The sequence below is a fragment of the Cyprinodon tularosa genome, unplaced genomic scaffold (assembly GCF_016077235.1).
Source record: "Cyprinodon tularosa strain WSP-4 unplaced genomic scaffold, ASM1607723v1 ctg56, whole genome shotgun sequence".
Taxonomy (NCBI): Eukaryota; Metazoa; Chordata; class Actinopteri; order Cyprinodontiformes; family Cyprinodontidae; genus Cyprinodon; species Cyprinodon tularosa.
In genome coordinates this window covers 566496-587074 of record NW_024039296.1, presented here as the reverse complement: position 1 = coordinate 587074, position 20579 = coordinate 566496, and the positions used below count along the sequence as shown (strand labels likewise).

General features: G+C 35.7%; 1 protein-coding gene across 4 annotated transcripts in view; it reads left to right on the top strand.

The window, feature by feature from the left end:
• abcc8 (ATP-binding cassette, sub-family C (CFTR/MRP), member 8) overlaps positions 1–20579 on the top strand; it is a 102835-nt gene that overhangs the window by 49667 nt on the left and 32589 nt on the right. For all 4 annotated transcript variants that reach the window (XM_038305483.1, XM_038305486.1, XM_038305485.1 and 1 more), the window contains exons 18-22: positions 8222–8254; positions 12960–12998; positions 13318–13416; positions 19883–19967; positions 20241–20321. In XM_038305483.1, coding sequence (XP_038161411.1) covers positions 8222–8254; positions 12960–12998; positions 13318–13416; positions 19883–19967; positions 20241–20321 — 337 coding nt within the window. The remainder of the gene's footprint in view (positions 1–8221; positions 8255–12959; positions 12999–13317; positions 13417–19882; positions 19968–20240; positions 20322–20579) is intronic.

The following is a 20579-nucleotide window of genomic DNA, read 5'->3' as shown; positions in this document are numbered from 1 at the left end:
AGCAAATTGCTCTGAACTGTCAAAACAGGCAGCATTGAAAAAAGAAGGGCTAACTTGCCTTAAAGAAGGACAGATTTCACCCATTGAGAGACGTGTTATTATTTACTGTTATTCTTTTTTACTATGTATGCATTTTTGTTTGCCTAAATGCCAGTATGAGAATGCATTTGAGATGCTCTTGTCTGGGCTTTGTTAGCCTCATGTTGAGTTTTTTTATTGTGTAGTTTTTGTTTTTGCTACAAACTTGACTGCTGGGCTTAACTGAATGAATGGCAGCATGGGGAAAAAAATAACACCAAAGCATCAACACAACAAACCTAAGTATGCCGAATAAATGAGTAGACACCTATAGAGGAAATAGTAAGTGTGTTATAATGACCATCACAAAGTCTTGGTCCGATAGAAAAAAGGCTTTTGAAAGGATAATGTTTGGCTCGAGTTTTATAGCTTAAAGGGAAATTCTACTGAGGAATCGTATTGAACCAGAAAATATGGATTTCTTATTATTCAGATATTCAAAAGATAAAAATATTTTTGATTATATACTAACTAACCTAAAGCAGAAAAAAAAACAATTGATTTAATCTCAGTAAGTAAAAATGTTGTCATTTTTGCATCTTTGGACTATTTCTGAAAACAAATACACACATTTATCTAGTTGTGACTGTGTGTTTCCTATTTTCAGTTTCAGAACATAAACCGACCAGCAGAGTGCATTTAAATTACCAGTGAGACGTCCCTGTTGCTGAACGTTGGGTCACCTCTCAGAGTCATGCAGCTATCAGTCTCCATTTGTCACGGATGTTTTTAGTTTCCTGATTAAAGCTGCTTGGCAGATATGCTTAGCCTCTTACTCACTTCAGCTGCACCAATGCCAGGGTCATACTGGCACCACCTCTGATTTTGGCTTCAGTAAAATCACTTGTCACCTGCGTGAATCGTCCTCGGCTGGCTAAGCAGCTGTCAGCTCTCCTTGGGAAGCATTTTAAGAGTTTTCTTTTTGTGCTTCCAGCATGTTTACTGCTGTTATGTAATGCTATAGTCACAACTATTCACCCTTTATCACACCCAGAGTGGCACCATCTCATTCTAGACATATTTCCTTTTTGTTCAGTGCAGAACTAGAGGCAGCAATAGCAAAGTGTTGGAATCAGAAACACTAATATACGGTAGCAAAAGGCAATAGTCTGTGCCTCGCGGAGGGTGGGAGGTATTACTAATCAGAGGGTGAGTCTGCAAGACTGCCATGTCCATAAAGATGTTCTCAATCACTGTGATCGGAAATAGGTTGTGATTGTGACTTAACTATAACTAGCTTCCGGCTGGTATTCATGAGTCCATCTGTCAGAGCTTTAAATGTAAAAAAAATGTCACATTAAACCGGCTGTCTGATATATCTGTAGGAAAAAGAAAAGTACCCTGGCTGATAATGGAAAGACTGGCTTTTAACATTGAACTTTCTCTTCAGACAGTTCTGATTATATCAATCAATCTAATTGCATTGCAAATTTAGATAATTAAAATTTTAGTAGTTCACGTTTAACTTATTTAACCGTTACATGTAGAAATGTATCTGTCATCTTCAGTTTTTTTTTTGTGGTTTTTTTTGCTGTTAATGTGCAATACTTTCTAATCCTTCAATATAGTTTTTATATATAATTGTTTTTGTTTGGCCTTTTGCCGCTTCTCTGGTATTTTTATTCTTGTGATTTTATTTTTTATTTTTTTTTTTACAAATATTGTGCTGTCTAAGCTGCGGTCACGCTGTTTCTTATGTTGCATGTTTATTGGTGTACTAGGGGTTTAGTAAATAAGCAAAAGATCATTTAAATATTTTCTAACCCTTTAATAATCTGGTTTATGCAGAGATCGGATTTTGTACATTTGTTTGTCAAATGTGTAAAAAGGTGATCTTAACTACATATTCAGCATTAAAGCTGCAGCACTTACCACACCATGCAAACACATTGTAAGGTATGCAGAAAAATAAAAAAAATGTTGTGTGAATGCAGAGGACACAAATAACTAAATCCAGGTCTGAATGTATTCCCAAAAGAGGTGCTGTAAACAGGATAAGACAAAATGTAATGCAATTCAACATAAAAATTAGAAAGTGGGCAAATTAACAATATCCGACCTTATAAAAAAAGAGGAATATTTACTGGTGTCATGTCTTTAAATAAGCCCTGCAAATTAAACAGAAAAAACAACAAAAAAACAACAACTGAATTCTTCAATCCGGGAACCATCTTATCCCTTAATTATTCTTATATCAGAGTAAAAGCTTTTGTTAACTAATTTCCCTTTCTTATGACTAGGCAGTAGATTGTAAGTATGCAAAAAACATGATTTAATTACAGGATGGCCTCATGGAAGGAAAATCTGAAAGTTGGGTTGTTGTTTTTTTTTACTTTTATTGAATATCCTTCTTTTTCTCCATCTTCTGTTGTTTAAGGGCCGTTGGAAACCAATGTTTAGGTGCGCTTTACCGCCACCTTCTGAATATGAGTGTGGATCAGAGTTTTAAAATGTCTCTAAATTCTATAATAAAAAACTGTTTTCCTAAAAAAAGAAAATGGATACTTAAATAAAACATGCCCTGAGTCTAACTGCATGCTGAATTCCCTGTGTTTGTTTGAGTCAGGCTTAGATATCAGTAGATCAGTATGGACCTTCAAAATAAAAGTTATTAACACTGTTCTTTTGTTTATTCATATAAATGAGTGAAAATGTAAAATGCATCATCTGAGTATTTTGATACCAACATTAAGAAATATTATGTTTTGCATGAATCTAGCATTTTTCTGTGTGTAAAAACTAAATGTAAAAACTAACTTTAAAACTATTAAACCTGCTGTGTCATTTGATAAATTAATTAGTTGAGTTTTTTTTTTGAGTCACCAAAGTTAAATTGTTTGATCTTATAGTAAACAAAGTCTTACAATTCAAGAAAAAGTATATCTGAAAAAAGATGTAGATGAACGTTGTTTACACAACTTCTCTTCCTGATGGTGTGATCCTTGTCTTCGTGGCTGTATTTTAAAAACACACAGCTTTAGTCTTTCTCTGGATTGAATTGTAATTTGCGACTTTGCAGGGTCAAATAATAATAATAATGCACTGCCAAAGAAGTGTTATGATTACATGATCAAATTCAAGTCACGCAGTTTGATTTTGTGGCATTATTCCTTCACCTTTGTTGAATAAAATACAGTTATTTGTTAAATCATAGATCAGACAGGTCATCCACCATCTCTGATTTAAACATAGATGTAACTTCTTGCAAACAGATCTATAATTTCTGCCCTGATTTCTCCCTCTAGTTGTTGTTTCTCTGTTCACCTCACCTGTTTATGTGGCTCCATATGTCAAATGAAACATTCGTTTTCTGCTATTTCTGCCTCTTTCAGTAGACAGTTGTTAGCTGAAACTCTTCTTGCCATTAAGTGCTTGATTTGATATTTAGCATAACTTACAAAGACATGATGAGGGGAAAATAGCAATATATTTATTACTTGTGAAAGTAAACGTTAAAACGTTATTTTTTCCATTGCATGGTCTCAGACAGTTGTTAATCAACTTTTATGTAAATTCAGTTTGGTGATAAAAAGAGGATGTTTAAAGGAGATACACATCAGATATCTATAGCTTTATATATTGATGTTACTTCTGCAATATATGCATATCGATGCATATAAAATATCTACTTCAGCATTGGGGTTGGGATTCTGTTTTGGGTTTGAACCAGAAGTGATAAGTGTTTTCTAGTTATGAACATAGGACAACACATAATGATATGTGTTTGTCTTTTCTTTTACATCAATGTTATTCACAATAATTGTCAGAAATAATCTGTAGAATGTATCCTGATAAAAAGAAATGAAAAAACAAAATGGGCCATAAATGTTGAAGCTCTCATATGATGCAATACAGCTTGAACTGTACTGTAGATGGTGCTTGCTAACAATCTAATGGATTTTTATTTAGTGTTTGGGGGTATGTCTAACAGGGTTTGTTAGACTTTATCAGGTTTCTCAAACTTTTATGCAAGTTTAATTACTTATTGCTTTGCCTGCAAGTTGGTTTAAATTACATTTGATATGAAGAATATGAAATATATGTGCAGAAAATGCATTGCTATAATTTTCATGCTGCAGCCTCCATAAGTCTTATAAAAGCCACAGCTCTGCAATCTGCTCAGTGGTGATTAAAATGTGTAGGTAGGTCTTTACAGTACCTGTGTGTTTTATATTGCCAGCTTTTATTGCATCAGTTTGGTGTAGAGCGCTTTACATAACTGCTTCATAGCAATGAGATTGTAACCTAGAACCTTCAAACCCATGGCTGTTCCTTCCATCAGGAAAGCTGACTATTATCTATCCTAATGGTTTAACAACAACATAATTCTTTTAATTCACATTTGTTTCTCTTAAGCCTTTCAGTTTATAATCTCCATAATTTGAAGAGGGTGAAGATGGTTTAACACATTCCAATCTGAGTCAGTTTGTACTTTTATAAGCTGGACCAATAAACTGATTGGGAATCTGTTTTACTTAAAGATTAGACATTAGCTTGATGAGGGAACTAGATTGCCCTCTAAGGAACCCTTACATTTAATGATGAGTTTCTAACTGCTGGAATCATTTGTGAAGATCGGATCTTACTGCTGATTGAAAGAGGAAAAGCATGGCCTCCTCACACATTTTTCTCTCTGAGATAACCCTTAATCCTCTAAGGTGTTGATTAAACTAAATGAGAAATCTCTTTCTCAGCTTCAATCAGGCATGAACATGATTAACATGTCATCACAACGACCAAAGGATGGAAAACAATCAGATGTTCCCACCAGACTTCAAGTTCATTCAAGTGTTTTGTGGTGATGAGATCTGATAATATTGTTGCCTGGAGGGGTTTTTACTTTTTGAAATCTGATCACTTTATGAATACAAACCACTAGTTTTAGTTTTAGGAAAATATACTGATATCATTAGTATTTAAATTATCATTCAATTCTTCAACAGTTAACATAAAACTGGAAAATAATCTCTTTAAACTTTCTATTTCAAGAGTTCATTTGATCACAAAGCCTTGTTATTACATACCGTAATAGAATGTGCTTGCATTCAGATTTTCTAGTCTTATTATCAGAGCTCTGCAGATTCCTGTTTGCATATTCAGGAAAGCATAGTCCTTTCCTAAGCTGCTAAAGCAAAGGCTGTTTTGTGTGCTGAAAGACATTAAAGAGGATCCTGTGGTGGAAGTTGGGTCCAAAAGCTGTTTGTGTCTTTTTGAATTGTGCGCCTGTGTCAGTGCCCCCTCCTTCGCAAAATTTCTCTATGCTGGAAACGCCTCCACCGGTGTTATGCCGAGAAACACCTGCCTGTTGAGAATTACCTCCCCTCTCACACAGTGATGAGAAAACAAATTTAAACATGAATGAAAATGGAACTTTAAACATATTCTTAATGTTTTCATATTTCTTATGCATGGATGCCCTGAAACTGAGAGTTTTGGTGGAAAAGGTAAATGTCGAGAATTGCCTTCCTTGTCGTCGGAGCGTGCATTGCCCCAAACTCTCTCACAATGATAAGAAATTGGATTGAAACATAAACAAAAAAGGGAACTTTGAAGCATATTCTTAATTTTTTGTCAAAAATGATATAGAATGGTGTTGATAGCAAAAGCAGAAAACGCCACCCACTGAGCAGAGAATATATTCATCAGACACTGACTGTAGCATATCGACTAAAACGTGTCTCAACACAAGAAAAAATTCAGTTTATTTGAATTTACCTGTCCACCAATTTTAGGGCATGCATGCATAAGAAATATGAAAAGATTAAGAATATGTTTAAAATTTCCCTTTTCATTAATACTTCAATCCATTTTCTCATCAGTGGGCGAGAAGGGAGCTAGGCTAATTCTCGGCAGCCAGGTATTTCTCAACATAATGGTGGACCGCTGGTCAAACGGCGCACAAGTAATGCTTGGAACCTACGTAAATAACATCACAAAATTATGATTGATTGACAAACAAGTAGCCAATCCACTTTCAACAGTAGGCAAAGTGGATTGGCTAATGTTTTGTAGGCACTACCATGGCCAGAGTTTATGGATGGATGTTATGGATGTTAAATGCAACAATGCCATCTATCAATTAAGTCATTTTATATTAATCTGGATATTTAATTTCTGAGAAAAATCCTATTTAATACCTTTAAAATTTTCATGTTCAGATATTAAGATATTAACTCGTAGATATTTCACACAGTTTAGGGGTCTGTTTTGACTCAGCATCCATCTAGTAGTTTCATTTCTTTATAGCTTTGCTATAAAATATATATTAATTTACACAAACAGAGTTACGTTTTTTATTATACAGTTTTTTTCTTTTATTGTCGTTGTTGTTTTTGATGGGCTAATCTTATGCTGGCCTTCAACTCAAATATCTGGAGTGAAAATGAAATATAGTGGCCTTGTTCTTCCAACCGTTTTGCTGGGAGGGCATAACTCTCTTTACAAGAAATGTTCAAACACAGATCCGTGTAAATGTTTCTCATATAGGTGCCTAAAATTATTGCTCGATTTGTTGATTTATTGCAAATTTCAGCTTTGATAAAATTCAGTATTTCCTACCAGCAATCTGTTGAACAATAGACTTTAAGAGTCCTGGAAAACTTTTTCTTCATGATAGTTTAAAAAGAGAAGCAGAATAATTCAAGTAAATTCAAGGAAAGCAATATGTTAGCTATTCAAGAGCATGAACAAACATTTCACACAAACTTTTACATTTTCTTTGTTTGGCAAATTATACAGAGGTTAATTGAATTCTGGTTAAAGATGATTATTTAGTTTCTTTTATAAAATCCAGGCTCACCCATATGTTAAATCAAACTTTCTATCTTTAGGTCATGTTAACCTTTGCTGTCCTACAAGTTTCCAATGACCTTTTTTTATCTCTGAGTTTTGTATTTAATTTGCTTAGAATTTGGCTACTAATTTAAAAATTATTAAGCATGATTTTATGAATAACAAGGCAGAATTTTGCTAATCAATTGACCATTTTTCTTTTACTTTGAATTTAAATGGTCCTTTATCAAAGCACCTCTTCACTCTTCTCAAATCATTCTTTTCCAGAGAAAACATTGCACTCAGAGCTTAAATAGATTTATGATTTCCTCCAAGAATGTCATTCCTTTATGGATTCACAATTTAAATGGATTATTTCTATGAGGTTTAAAAGGAAGACTCCAGGTGAAATCTTTTACATCACCCTCTAGTTTACTTTATTTTATCAGCTTTCCACAGAATCTGGGAGTTGTTTATTTGTGGGTTTTTCCAAATCTTCACTGTCCCTGCATATTTATTTCTATGGTTACAGCCTGTAAAGGCATGCTGCCTGTGCTGCATTTCATTGTCTTCTATTGACATTTATGAAATACTGTAGGTTATGTCAGCATAATTGTGGTTCGATTTGTAAAGAGATATATTTGTTTAGACAGGTCGGCCCCATCTTCCCTGTTCCTTTAACAGCTGCAGGGTTCTGTATTGCTTATGAGTTACTAATCTTTTACAGCCTAATTACCCCCCCCCCCCCCCCCCTATTTTAAAATATAACTTTTATTAGCCCTTTGTCTTGGTATTATCCAGTTATTCATTCATCCTATTTGAATACCTTTATTGTTGTTACTGATCTATTTTCTATTAAAGAAAGTACAGACACTAAAGGTCAGACACTACAGGTTGAATGGAAAATTCCTGTTTGTGAATATTACCAAACTGTTTCTTTCTCCCATTTCCTTCTCTTTCCTCTGACGCAGCATATAACAGCTGTGTTTTTACATGTTCAAGAGCAGGTTATAGGAGCTCCTTAAATGTCAGCTTCCTCTCCCCTTCATAGTGCTTGTGTGTTACTGTAGCTTCTGCAGTAAAACCCCCCCTTCACCCTCTAGTCATCCTCAGATACGTCTGAAGTCACGAGAACACGATGTGTCAACCGAACACACGCCTAAAAATACACTACTGCCTCTACAGAGAATGTGCCAACCCAGTGTGTGTGTGTGTGTGTACAGTACACAAGTTATAAATAAGTCAGGAGTAGTTATGTGTTACATCAATATTACATTTTTCCTTGAGTTCTTCTGACTTTCCAAAACCATAAAGTTTAATAACATTGATTGCATTTCTTAAATCTAACTTTTTTTGTTATTGTTTCTTACAGATTCCCTGCCATTGTATCTGAAGGAGATGAAAGGTAAGCCAGACCCAAATACACAGGCCGGCGCTGTGATGTATTTTCAGCTTGCCTTGGAGAACATTTTCTGCATCTCTTAGGCGATCTCAAATATACTAAAAATACTGTCAGACTGCTGTTGTAAAGGACCCATTTATGCAGTTTTTAGTCCCGTTACCTGAGAAACAGGAGAAATGTACAACTAGGATTTTTAATGAATAAAAAACAAACCTCTAAGGCCGACTCAATCCAGTTATTTTTTTACTGAGACTAAATTGAATATAGAGTAGAATAGAATAGAATAGAATAGAATAGAATAGAATAGAATAGAATAGAATAGAACAGGATAGAAGGTAGAGTACATTTACAAATTTGATCACTTTAGAAGGCAATTATGTTTTTATATACAGATATTAGAGTAAGGGGTTCAGTTGAAAGCGCAGATGTACTCCTTTTAGATTTTCATTTGTAAAAATATCCTTTTTTTCTTTCATTTAAAATTATGTACCAGATAGTTGTCTTATTTCATTTCATAAAAATAAAACAATACATTTAAGTAAGTGTTTCTACATTAACATAATTTGGAAAAGTTTAAGGAAATGAATATGATAGGCACTGTTTGTAGTGTTTATATGATGTTATTAACCACTCTAAACTGTTTGTGATATTATAGATTATTCCTGCACTCATTTAGATGCACAAACACACATATTTTCAGATCACTGACACAGAGCATGAAAAGAAGAAGGTTCACATTCAATTCTGCTGCTTATCCAGGATGATCTGTCACTTATCGTTCTTTTTTTTTTGGCTCCACGCTCCAACAAAAACAAAAACAAGAGGTTTTAGAGGACAAATATTTCAAAGCAGATATATTGGGAATGTATGTCTTTTATCTAGTGCTTTAAATAGTTTTAGATGAAACATTTTTCTTTTCTACTGTTGTATTATATGAAGTTTAAATATAATTCATTACTTATGTTCATTGTATCTAAAGAAGGTTTTACCTTCTTACAAGTTCTGTTTTAGTTCTCTATTCTGCAATTAGAAAAAAATATGGAATTTGATCTTTTTTTACTATTTAAAAAGTACTACCATGGTAATTAGTGCAGTGTTTTTTATTTTATTTTACAATCAAGGATAGATTTAGATGATTGTAAACTGTGTAATAATTACTCTTGCATATTAAAAAAGCAGATGGTTTTACTTTTTTATTGTGACCACCTAAGTAATAATATGCTTCATTGGTTTTTTATATAATACGACCATTAACACCCCCCATGTGACGTCATTGGCCAATCCAGTGGGAGGGATCAAAGCCACCTTTTGTCCCCCCTAATTTTTTCTTAGACATACATTATATTAATCTCAGTGATCCCCACCACTAGTTAGAGCTGAAGTAGCCTCTTCGATGAGGCAAAACGTCCTCTAGAAAACTTAATGTCCAGTTGCCTAGACTGAACTTTTTCAAGCTATAGGCTAGAGGTTTATGTTCAAACAACAAATTCCATAAATCGTGCAAAGTTATTAAAAACACTCTGTATGTTTCTGTGTATATGTATCCAATCCATTCTAACTTTATTTTAAAAAACAACACTTTAAAAAACAACAGGAACAGAGTGCTGCACAAAAGCAGAAATGTAAACACCAGTGAATGCACTAAAAATTAACAAAAACAATACCAAAAAAAAGTTTAAACAAAATAGAAAATAAAAGAGCAATCAAAAACTCAACCTACACCAACATCCTTTTACGTATTAAATCCCAGAGAGAAAATGTAACTTTAAAAGCGATTTAAAAACAGTCAAAGTGGAAGTCTGTATCTATATATAAATACCAGTTTTCCTCACTCATCTGTCATGCATGTAATTCTCTCTGTGACCTTTAGCATCAGAGCCTCTACCTTCTTGGTTGGGATCTCCTGCCATGAAACTAAATCCAACAGGCTGAATAAATTATTGACATTCAAACCATGAATTCATTACATTTTCAATATAATAGGCACCACCTACACCGTCATAAGGACTCCAGTATTACGCACAGTGGTTTTGAATATATGGTAGATGTACAATATTATGGAAAGTTATTACATATCAAATATTGATACTTAAGTTTGAGGTTGTAATTTAAAAAAAAGTTTTCTTTTTATTATTAATATTAATATAAGTATTCACCCATGATATTTATTTATTTATTTATTTATTTATTTATTTATTTATTTATTATCAATTTAGCAAATTTGAAACAAGTAACACTAAAATAAGTGTAATGATCTGCTAGCAGGTAATCGTAGGTAATCGTAGATATATAAATATATATATATATATATATATATATATATATATATAGATATATATAAAAACTAAACTGTTTTCTCACCCCTCGTGGGGTGGTATGTGTCATCCTCAAGCTCGGGTCCTCTACCAGAGGCCTGGGAGTTTGAGGGTTCTGCGCAGTATCTTAGCTGTTCCTAGGACTGCGCTCTTCTGGACAGAGACCTCTGATGTTTTACCTGGAATCTGCTGTAGCCACTCTCCCAGTTTGGGGGTCACAGCCCCCAGTGCTCCAATTACCACTGGCACCACTGCTGCTCTTACTTTCCACATCTTTTCTAGCTCCTCCTTCAGTCCTTGGTATTTCTCAAGCTTCTCGTGTTCTTTCTTCTTGATGTTGCTGTCGCTTGGGATTGCCACATCTATCACTACTGCCTTCTTCTGCTGTTTGTCGATCAACACGATGTCTGGTTGGTTAGCCATCACCTGTTTGTCAGTCTGGATCTTGAAGTCCCATAGGATCTTAGCTCGGTCATTCTCAACTACCTTAGGAGGTGTCTTCCATTTTGACCTTGGGACTTCCAGCCCATACTCATGGCAGATGTTCCTGTACACTATGACAGCTACCTGGTTGTGGCGTTCCATGTATGCACTTCCTGCCTGCATTTTACACCCTGCTGTTATGTGCTGTATTGTTTCAGAGGCATCTTTGCACAGTCTGCATCGGGGTCCTGCCTGGTGTGGTAGACCCTGGCCTCTATTGATCTTGTACTGAGTGCCTGTTCTTGTGCTGCCATGATTAGTGCCTATGTGCTGTCCTTCAGTCCAGCCTTTTCCAGCCACTGGTAGGATTTTTTGATATCAGCCACTTCTTCTATTTGTCTGTGGTATACGGCGTGCAGCGGCTTGTCCCTCCATGATGGTTCTCCTTCCTCTTTCTTGTCCTCACTTTCGGTTTTCTCCTGCCTGAGGTACTCACCGAGCCATTTGTCTTTGGGGGCCATCTTTCTGATGTACTCCTGGATCTTAGTTGTTTCATCCTGGACAGTGGTCTTGACACTCACTAGCCCTCGGCCTCCCTCGCTACGCTTGGTGTACAGTCTCAGAGTGCTGGATTTGGGGTGGAACCCTCCATGCATTGTGAGGAGCTTTCTTGTCTTGATGTCAGTAGCCTCTATCTCCTCCTTTGGCCAGTTTATTATACCAGCGGGGTATCTGATGACTGGTAGGGCATATGTGTTGATGGCTTGGATCTTGTTTTTCCCATTCAGCTGACTTTTCAGGACCTGCCTTACTCTTTGTAGGTATTTAGCTGTGGCAGTCTTTCTTGCCATCTCCTTGTGGTTTCCGTTAGCCTGTGGCACCCCAAGGTATTTGTAGCTGTCCTGAACATCTGTTATGTGGCCTTCTGGTAGTTCAACCCCCTCGGTTCTGATCATCTTCCCTCTCTTTGAGACCATGCGACCGCACTTGTCCAGTCCGAATGACATCCCAATGTCGTTGCTGTAGATCCTGGTAGTGTGGATCAGTGAGTCGATGTCTCGCTCACTCCTATATATATATATATATATATATATATATATATATATATATATATATATATATATATATATATATATATATATATATATATATATATATATATATATATATATATATATTTATAAGCATCAGCAATATACATAACTTTAAGAAGACTGTGAACTGAAGCCCAGAAGTAAATCTATATAATATATTATCTTTTTCGTTTCAGACCTGAATTACTGAAGTAAATTAACTTAAATTCACTGAGATCTAAGATGCACCTTCAAATGAAATAACACCCTTTTTTTTAAAAGTAAAGTCTCTGCAGTAGGAATAGATCAGAAATCACAGTAGGCTACATTGAAATCATGATTGGATTATAATTATTATCATTTTCATTGATTAGTGGTTTCTGGGTCTGTAATAAGTCAAACTAATATAATTGCAGCGATCAGAACGTCATTCTAGAAAGAGGTGGGTAAAGAGAAGAGTGTTTTGTCTGCCTCTATGAGCATCCCATCTTCAATGAGGGGATGTTCTCACAGGCAAACAGAAAACTCTGAGCTGCTGTTGATTTTCTGATGTCCACTTTTGGAATCAGACCCTCTTAGAAGTCCCTGAGTCTTAGCAGGTTGATGCTAATTTCCATATCAGTAGATTACAGAAAGTCTAACAGGATGGGAGTGGAGGTGGGTGGGGGGATATTTTTAGGAAGGATAAGATTACTGTTAATGGTAGATGTGTTCATGTAGAGCAGAGGTCTGCCTGTTTGTTTTGGGCCGCTGAGTACTGACATGATTACCATAGCGAGGAGAGGGAAAACCGGCCCATGTGTGTGTTTGTTTTTTTGTTAATCATTGCAGAAACACACTGAGGTCAATTACCTATTGTCTGTCTAATGTTTCGGTGTTTGCCATTTTTTCCTGCAGTCCCACAGACAGAGATGCAGCAGGGGACGAAGACATCAGGTGAGCGCAAAAGTGGCGGCCTGTCTTCATGGAGACACAGCATCATTAAAAGCAGAAAGCAGCACTCAGTCTTATCTGTAAATCCATCTGCTGTTCTCCCTGCATGCCTACTTGGCACCAACCCTTAGCAGCATATTGACAGTACAAACACATAAGAGCGTCTAACGATCACTGCTCCATTAGTTTAAGAACTGCACATCTGAAAGCGATGTGATCCACAGATTTAAACAACTCCTTCAGCTCGGCCCATGTGTTAGATAGTAAAATTCAGACGTTGTTTGATTGATTACTCTGTGTGTTTATACTTAATTTCTTTCAGGAAGAGAGGTCCTGTGGCCTACGCTTCCCAGAAGCCCTGGCTGCTAAACACCTCTGTGGTGGAGAACATCACCTTTGAGATGCCCATGATAAAGTCCAGGTAGTCGCTATTATGGGTTTACTGCTGTGAGTTCTTGCCCTTTGATAGCGTGATTTAGAGCTGGTTGTTCAGAGTGTCATCTGTGCGCTATAACTGGGTCAGTAGTGGAGCCCTGCAGTGTATTAATGTTCATTATTCTAATTAGCCAAAAACTTCTGGACATTTTATTTATTTATTAGAGTAAATTATAATAAACCCAATGCTGTTTACGAACACACACAAATTAGCCCTTTTATTAGTGCTGTTCTCTCTGTGGTTTGTTGTGAACGCAGCTTTTTATTGAAAAACATATCAGCTCAGCTAATTGAAACAGCTGCATTTGTCTAATTAAACCACAGATAAAACCTGGTGGACACATTGGAGACTACATATGGACTTCTACTGATCTATAAATATTGCTGAAAATATGACTGAAATGAATTTGCTGTTGTTACATCTGATCTGACTAATATCAGAGTAAGGTTGTTGTTTTTAGTTTTCTACCCAGCATGAGATACAGAAAAACATAAACTCTGACAGCTGCTTTTGGCCTGAAAACAAACGGTCCAAATGGTGAAAACAAAAACAAGCCCAAGGTATGATACAGTCCTTGAGGAGCAGCTCTAAATGATTGGCTAAATGGAGAACAGAGTTCAGATGGTGATGGATGTGACACTTGAACTGCAAGGAAGCATTTAAGATATGTTTTTTAAAGACTAAAGGCATGGTCTCGGATGACTTGTATTTACATTTACAGGCTATTTGATATGGAGCTGTAGCTCCCAGAAAGCCTGCCCACTGATTTGAACGCAAAAGAAACAGCTTCTAATTCAGAGCAGAGATTAGATTGCTTAAATTATGGGATGAGGGATTTAATGCAAATAGATACACATGTGGACAAAATTGATTAAAATACATTTAAAAATTAATTTATTGAAAATACAAAAATGTAATTGTAACCTAAATAACTATTTAGTTGCTACACCTTTTGAGGCAATCATTGCAATCAAATGATACCTGTAATTGGTGATGACACCTCTACACCTATCAGCAGGTGTTTTTATGAGGTGCCCCCAGGGACATAAATCAGAATTAACTTGCATATACACATATTAAATTACACTCTTCCATATAATATACTGAAAACCTCACACAAACACTAGTAAAAAGCTCTCACATAAACTAGTGAAAACATTTACCTCTTATATAATCTACTCAAAAGCTCTCATACAAAGTAGTGAGAACTGTTCATATAAACTGGTGAAAAGCTTTACCTTTCATACACACTACTAGAAAGCTTTCATATACACTATTAAAAAGCTCTCATATACACTAGAACGCTCTCATATACACTATTAGAAAGCTCTCATATACACTACTAGAATGCTCTCATATACACTATTAGAACGCTCTCATATACACTACTAGAATGCTCTCATATACACTATTAGAACGCTCTCATATACACTATTAGAAAGCTCTCATATACACTATTAGAACACTCTCATATACACTATTAGAACGCTCTCATACACACTATTAGAAAGCTCTCATATACACTATTAGAACGCTCTCATATACACTATTAGAACGCTCTCATATACACTAATAGAAAGCTCTCATATACACTACTAGAAAGCTCTCATATACACTATTAGAACGTTCTCATATACACTATTAGAAAGCTCTCATATACACTATTAGAACGCTCTCATACACACTATTAGAAAGCTCTCATATACACTATTAGAACGCTCTCATATACACTATTAGAACGCTCTCATATACACTATTAGAAAGCTCTCATATACACTACTAGAAAGCTCTCATATACACTATTAGAACGTTCTCATATACACTATTAGAAAGCTCTCATATACACTACTAGAACGCTCTCATACACACTATTAGAACGCTAAAATATATGGTCCCCCTCCTTTAATTTAGGCAAACATTGCTCAAATATCACCGAATCCAGATGGTTTGTTGTTGATGAAGAGAGGAATAAACACAGTTTAAGATTTGCAGCTAAATTAATTTGTTTCCATATTATGGAACTGCTATCAGGCACTTCCCATCATCTTATATCAGTAATAAAAAATTATAAATACAAATTTGGTATTTGGTGACTTGACTTTTATTTCTGTCAGGCTGAAGTGAAAAAACTTGGAAAGAGACTGATTCTCTTGGCGTTTAAAATAACAACACAAAACAGCATAAGAAAACCGCATTTATTTTTTTTATTTTACAATTTTGTAAACAACAGCGGCTGATTAAACTAAATGTCTCAACCTTGTATAATTTTACGACTTTTTATTTAACCAAGAAATGATCCGAAAGGCCTGGGAAATGATCAGATCCGCTTATGTGGCTGCAATGCGCGGCGCGCTCCCAACACAGGTGGAACAGATTTTCACATGGGAACAGAATTTCACACAACACCGGAAAAGGATCTCTGTTGAAGCAAAAACATAAAAAATAAAGTCGAGTAATGCCCATGCTTCTGTGAGTTGTTTAGCGGATAGCTGAGCATGAATCAATAATTTTATTTGATACAATTTCGGCCGGAGATAGCACAAAATGTACGGAGCTAGCCAGAATGACCTCCGTTTAAAACAACTTCCGGTGTAATGACGGTCCTTCCTGTTTCACTGAAACACCTTCCGTTTAAACTGAAACACCTTCCGTTTCAACTGAAATCCGCTAATAGCTTTTCAGTAGTGTGTATGAGAGCTTTCTAGTAGCGTGTATGAGAGCTTTCTAGTAGCGTGTATGAGAGCGTTCTAATAGTGTATATGAGAGCGTTCTAATAGTGTTTATGAGAGCGTTCTAATAGTGTTTATGAGAGCGTTCTAATAGTGTTTATGAGAGCGTTCTAATAGTGTATATGAGAGCGTTCTAATAGTGTTTATGAGAGCTTTCTAATAGTGTATATGAGAGCGTTCTAATAGTGTATATGAGAGCGTTCTAATTAAGGGTGTGCAAAATAATCGTCAAATCGATGCATCGTGATTCTAATTTTTGTGATCTACTGAATCGATTCTTGAAGGCAAGAATCGATTATTAAAAAAAAAATGAACAAATAAAATACATTAATGGTTGGCGCACATCAATCAAACTAAGTGGAATACAACTTCCAGTCCAGCAGATGTCGCTGCGGATGTGTTGACGCCTGCTGCTTTGTGTCATAAGCATGTCCGGACTGATTATCCTCATTTTGTTATTTTAAGTTTGATGAATCCTAAGATCTTTTTGTTGGTGTGTCCATGCCAGTAATAGTAATATTTCTGTCCAGTATTTGTTTTCATGGCAACACCTCCAAAAGTAATTTCAATAAATACAGCTATGTATGAATTCAGTTGCTTTCAGTTATGTATCAATTGAAGACACTATCCAGATCACACCCAGCCAGTCAGCCACTGGTAAGGGCTGTATCTTTTTCTTACAGTGTTCAGTGAAAATATCCCAATGCATCGCAATATTTCAAGTATCGTGATGCATCGTGATAGAATCGCATCGTGGCATGTGAATCGTGATTCGAATCGAATCGTGACTTCTTTGCCAATACCCACCCCTAGTTCTAATAGTGTTTATGAGAGCGTTCTAATAGCGTATATGAGAGCGTTCTAATAGTGTATATGAGAGCGTTCTAATAGTGTTTATGAGAGCGTTCTAATAGTGTATATGAGAGCGTTCTAATAGTGTATATGAGAGCGTTCTAATAGCGTATATGAGAGCGTTCTAATAGTGTATATGAGAGCGTTCTAATAGTGTTTATGAGAGCGTTCTAATAGCGTATATGAGAGCGTTCTAATAGTGTATATGAGAGCTTTCTAATAGTGTATATGAGAGTGTTCTAATAGTGTTTATGAGAGTGTTCTAATAGCGTATATGAGAGCGTTCTAATAGTGTATATGAGAGCTTTCTAATAGCGTATATGAGAGCGTTCTAATAGTGTATATGAGAGCGTTCTAATAGTGTATATGAGAGCGTTCTAATAGCGTATATGAGAGCGTTCTAATAGTGTATATGAGAGCGTTCTAATAGTGTATATGAGAGCGTTCTAATAGTGTTTATGAGAGCGTTCTAATAGTGTATATGAGAGCGTTCTAATAGTGTTTATGAGAGCGTTCTAATAGTGTTTATGAGAGCGTTCTAATAGTGTATATGAGAGCGTTCTAATAGTGTATATGAGAGCTTTCTAATAGTGTATATGAGAGCGTTCTAATAGTGTATATGAGAGCGTTCTAATAGTGTATATGAGAGCTTTCTAATAGAACAAAATTTTTGTTCCGGTCTTTTTCATGTGTTTATTTTTAAAAGTCATCCTGTTTCAGCAAGGTTGAAAAGCTTCCTTTCATGTAGCCATTTTTCATATTTCTGATCATTGTGGGTTTTTCTTTCAGTAAGCAAGGGGTATAACAACAGTTTTGTCTACTTATATGTAGCCAAGCAAACAATGGACAGGTTTTAAAGTCCTGTTCAGAATCTTAAGATGTCATGTTCATTTCTGATTTGTTTAAACAATCTTTTGTTAAAAAGCAAACAGAAATGTATTTAGGAACTTATCAGGTATAGGTGGAAATGTAATATGAACTATTACATGAACTATTTTGCTATTTATATAAGCTATTTTTTTTTTTTTGTATCTAAGGGAAACATGTTCCAGGACATTACAACCTTATGTCTTTTGTATGCTTTTCTTTTTTTGTACTATATGCAATCTTTTTATATTGTCTGTTATATTATATTGTCTTTAATGACATCTTGCTTTAACTTTTTGTCCTCTAAATAAGATACTGGAACCAGAATTTCCTTGAAGGAGTAATCCCAGGGGATAAATAAATTACACAGTATAGAAACAACTTTAAAAGTGTTTTTAATAAAAAGAATATAAAATCTGCACAGTTTTTAGATCCATTATCAAAAATTGCTTTTGATCAAAAGCTTTCAGGCCTAACACTTTTTTTTTTTTTTTTTAAAGAGAGCACTTTGAATGCATCCTTTATAAATGGGAGCTTAACATCTAGGACCACAGTTTTAGTTTGTGTCGTTGTATTCAATCAGTTATTCTAATAATTTAAATGTGAGGTTTCTTATTTATCTTGGGGTTTTTTTCTTGACACCTCGACATTTCATTTACACATTAGCATTAAAATGCCTGGGTAGACTCATTAATTACTTCCTGAGTATTTACTATGACCTATTAGCTGTCAACCCAGGATGTTAAATGAAAGCATGGTGTCTGTTCTCCCAGTGGCCTTTGCTCTAAATTGAAAGTACTGAACCCTGATTAGGTTAAAGTCACTTTTTGACCTGATTATAAAACATAATTTCATTTCAAAGATGTTTTGTAATTCAACCTCCTCTCTTTAAACCAGTCCTGGCGCGACTCTGCATACTGTGAGCACCTTTGTTGGTAAAATCACAAAACACAGCATCAGTAGCACATGCTTAGACCTACAGCCATGAATTTCACAACAAGTGGCTGTTTTGAAAAGCTGCTTTCTTTCTCTTATGGCAACAGGCTGCCTCTCCGTAGGTTTAATGGACTGCTTTGTCTTGTTTTTTGCTTTGTTTGGTTTTTCCCTTCCTTTCATGAAATACTAATGGCACAGTGTGCTTTGTTGTTTTGGATGTGGTTTATCAAACAAAGTCTCCTGCTGCTCTGCCTCCACCATCCTATCATACAATTTAGTTCACCTGGCAAGATGCAGATGATCTTAATGGTTCTGCAGCAGGTGTTTTGTTGGTTGTGTTTTTTTGTAGTGATGGCTGTCATGGTCAGTGCCAGTTAATGTGTGTAATAGTTAGTTTGTGTTGCTTTGTGGATAAATTACTGCTGGTAGTGAGCAGATTTTTATCAGCCTGACATGAATTCAGATTAGAATTTTCCTAAAGGTTAGTAACCAAGATTATTCATCTTTTCCAGAGCAATACATTAAATTGTTTTTATTCAATTCATATTTTATCAGTTAGATAATTATTTGTTTTTCTCTTTACCGAACCTTTTCTTGAGTGTTTATTTCGGTTTGCTACAAAATATTATTGGCTGTAGAAGTAAATTAGTGCATGACCTGCCTTCACTTTCCAGAATCTGTAAACATTTGGGTTTATTTAGGTCATTGTATTATGCCATCTTCATGTATCCTTAATAAGGCTCCAGCAGTCAGAGATATTGCATATCACATACAGATGATTACATTTAAGAAACGGTCTGGGCTGTAGGGCTCAGTGATTGCATTTTGAATTCAAATGACATTAATGGACTGAGTTTCACACTCTCTGCATTCTGTTGGGAGCTGTCGGGAGTCAGACTTCTTCATCTCACTACAGCAGCAGTTTCTTTTCCTGCTTTTTGCCTCTGCTTTGGTTGTTCTCTGCATACCTAACAGCAGCCGATATTCACCTGAAATGGCAGAGGGTGGGCAAAGCAACAAAGAACAGCTGATCTTTGCCCTCATTCATATTCTCTCTCTGCTTGCAGATACAAAGCTGTCATCGAGGCCTGCTCCCTTCAGCCAGACATCGACATCCTTCCACAGGGGGACCAGACAGAGATTGGGGAGCGGGTCAGTACCACTTTAAGTATTCTACACATAACTCTGCAGCTCATTTTCATCATTTCTGTGCAGTGGGCTTTTTGATTTTTCAGCTGGAATGAAGCTGAACTGACCTCATTTAATCAAAGCAAAGTCCTGCTGGACTTTCTTTTTTTATGCACCACTAATGAAGGGAATAAATCATTATCCCTTTTGATTCTTCTGAGCTCTGGGGTCTTAATACATAATGTTAACAAAGGCCATTGTGTTATTCTTCATTGAGATCCTTCTGTTATCATGCAGGGCATCATCTTATCAGGAGGACAGAAACAGAGAATCAGCGTGGCTAGAGCCTTGTACCAGCAGACCAATGTGGTCTTTCTGGTGAGTCTGTACAGAGTATTGTATCTATAGAATGCTTTTTGATGACTCGCTTAATATTCCTGCAGTTACTCAGACATTGTTCTATTTCTGAATTTTATATACAAGCATACTCCTTCAGCTTAGGGCTGGTCACTCTTTCTAATGGACTTAAGTCTTTTAGAAAATTATTGTTTCATTTGATTTATTGTTCCAGCATTTATTTCGATTTTTTTTTGAAGTATCAAATTAGGCTACTTTATAAATACTTAGACACCATGT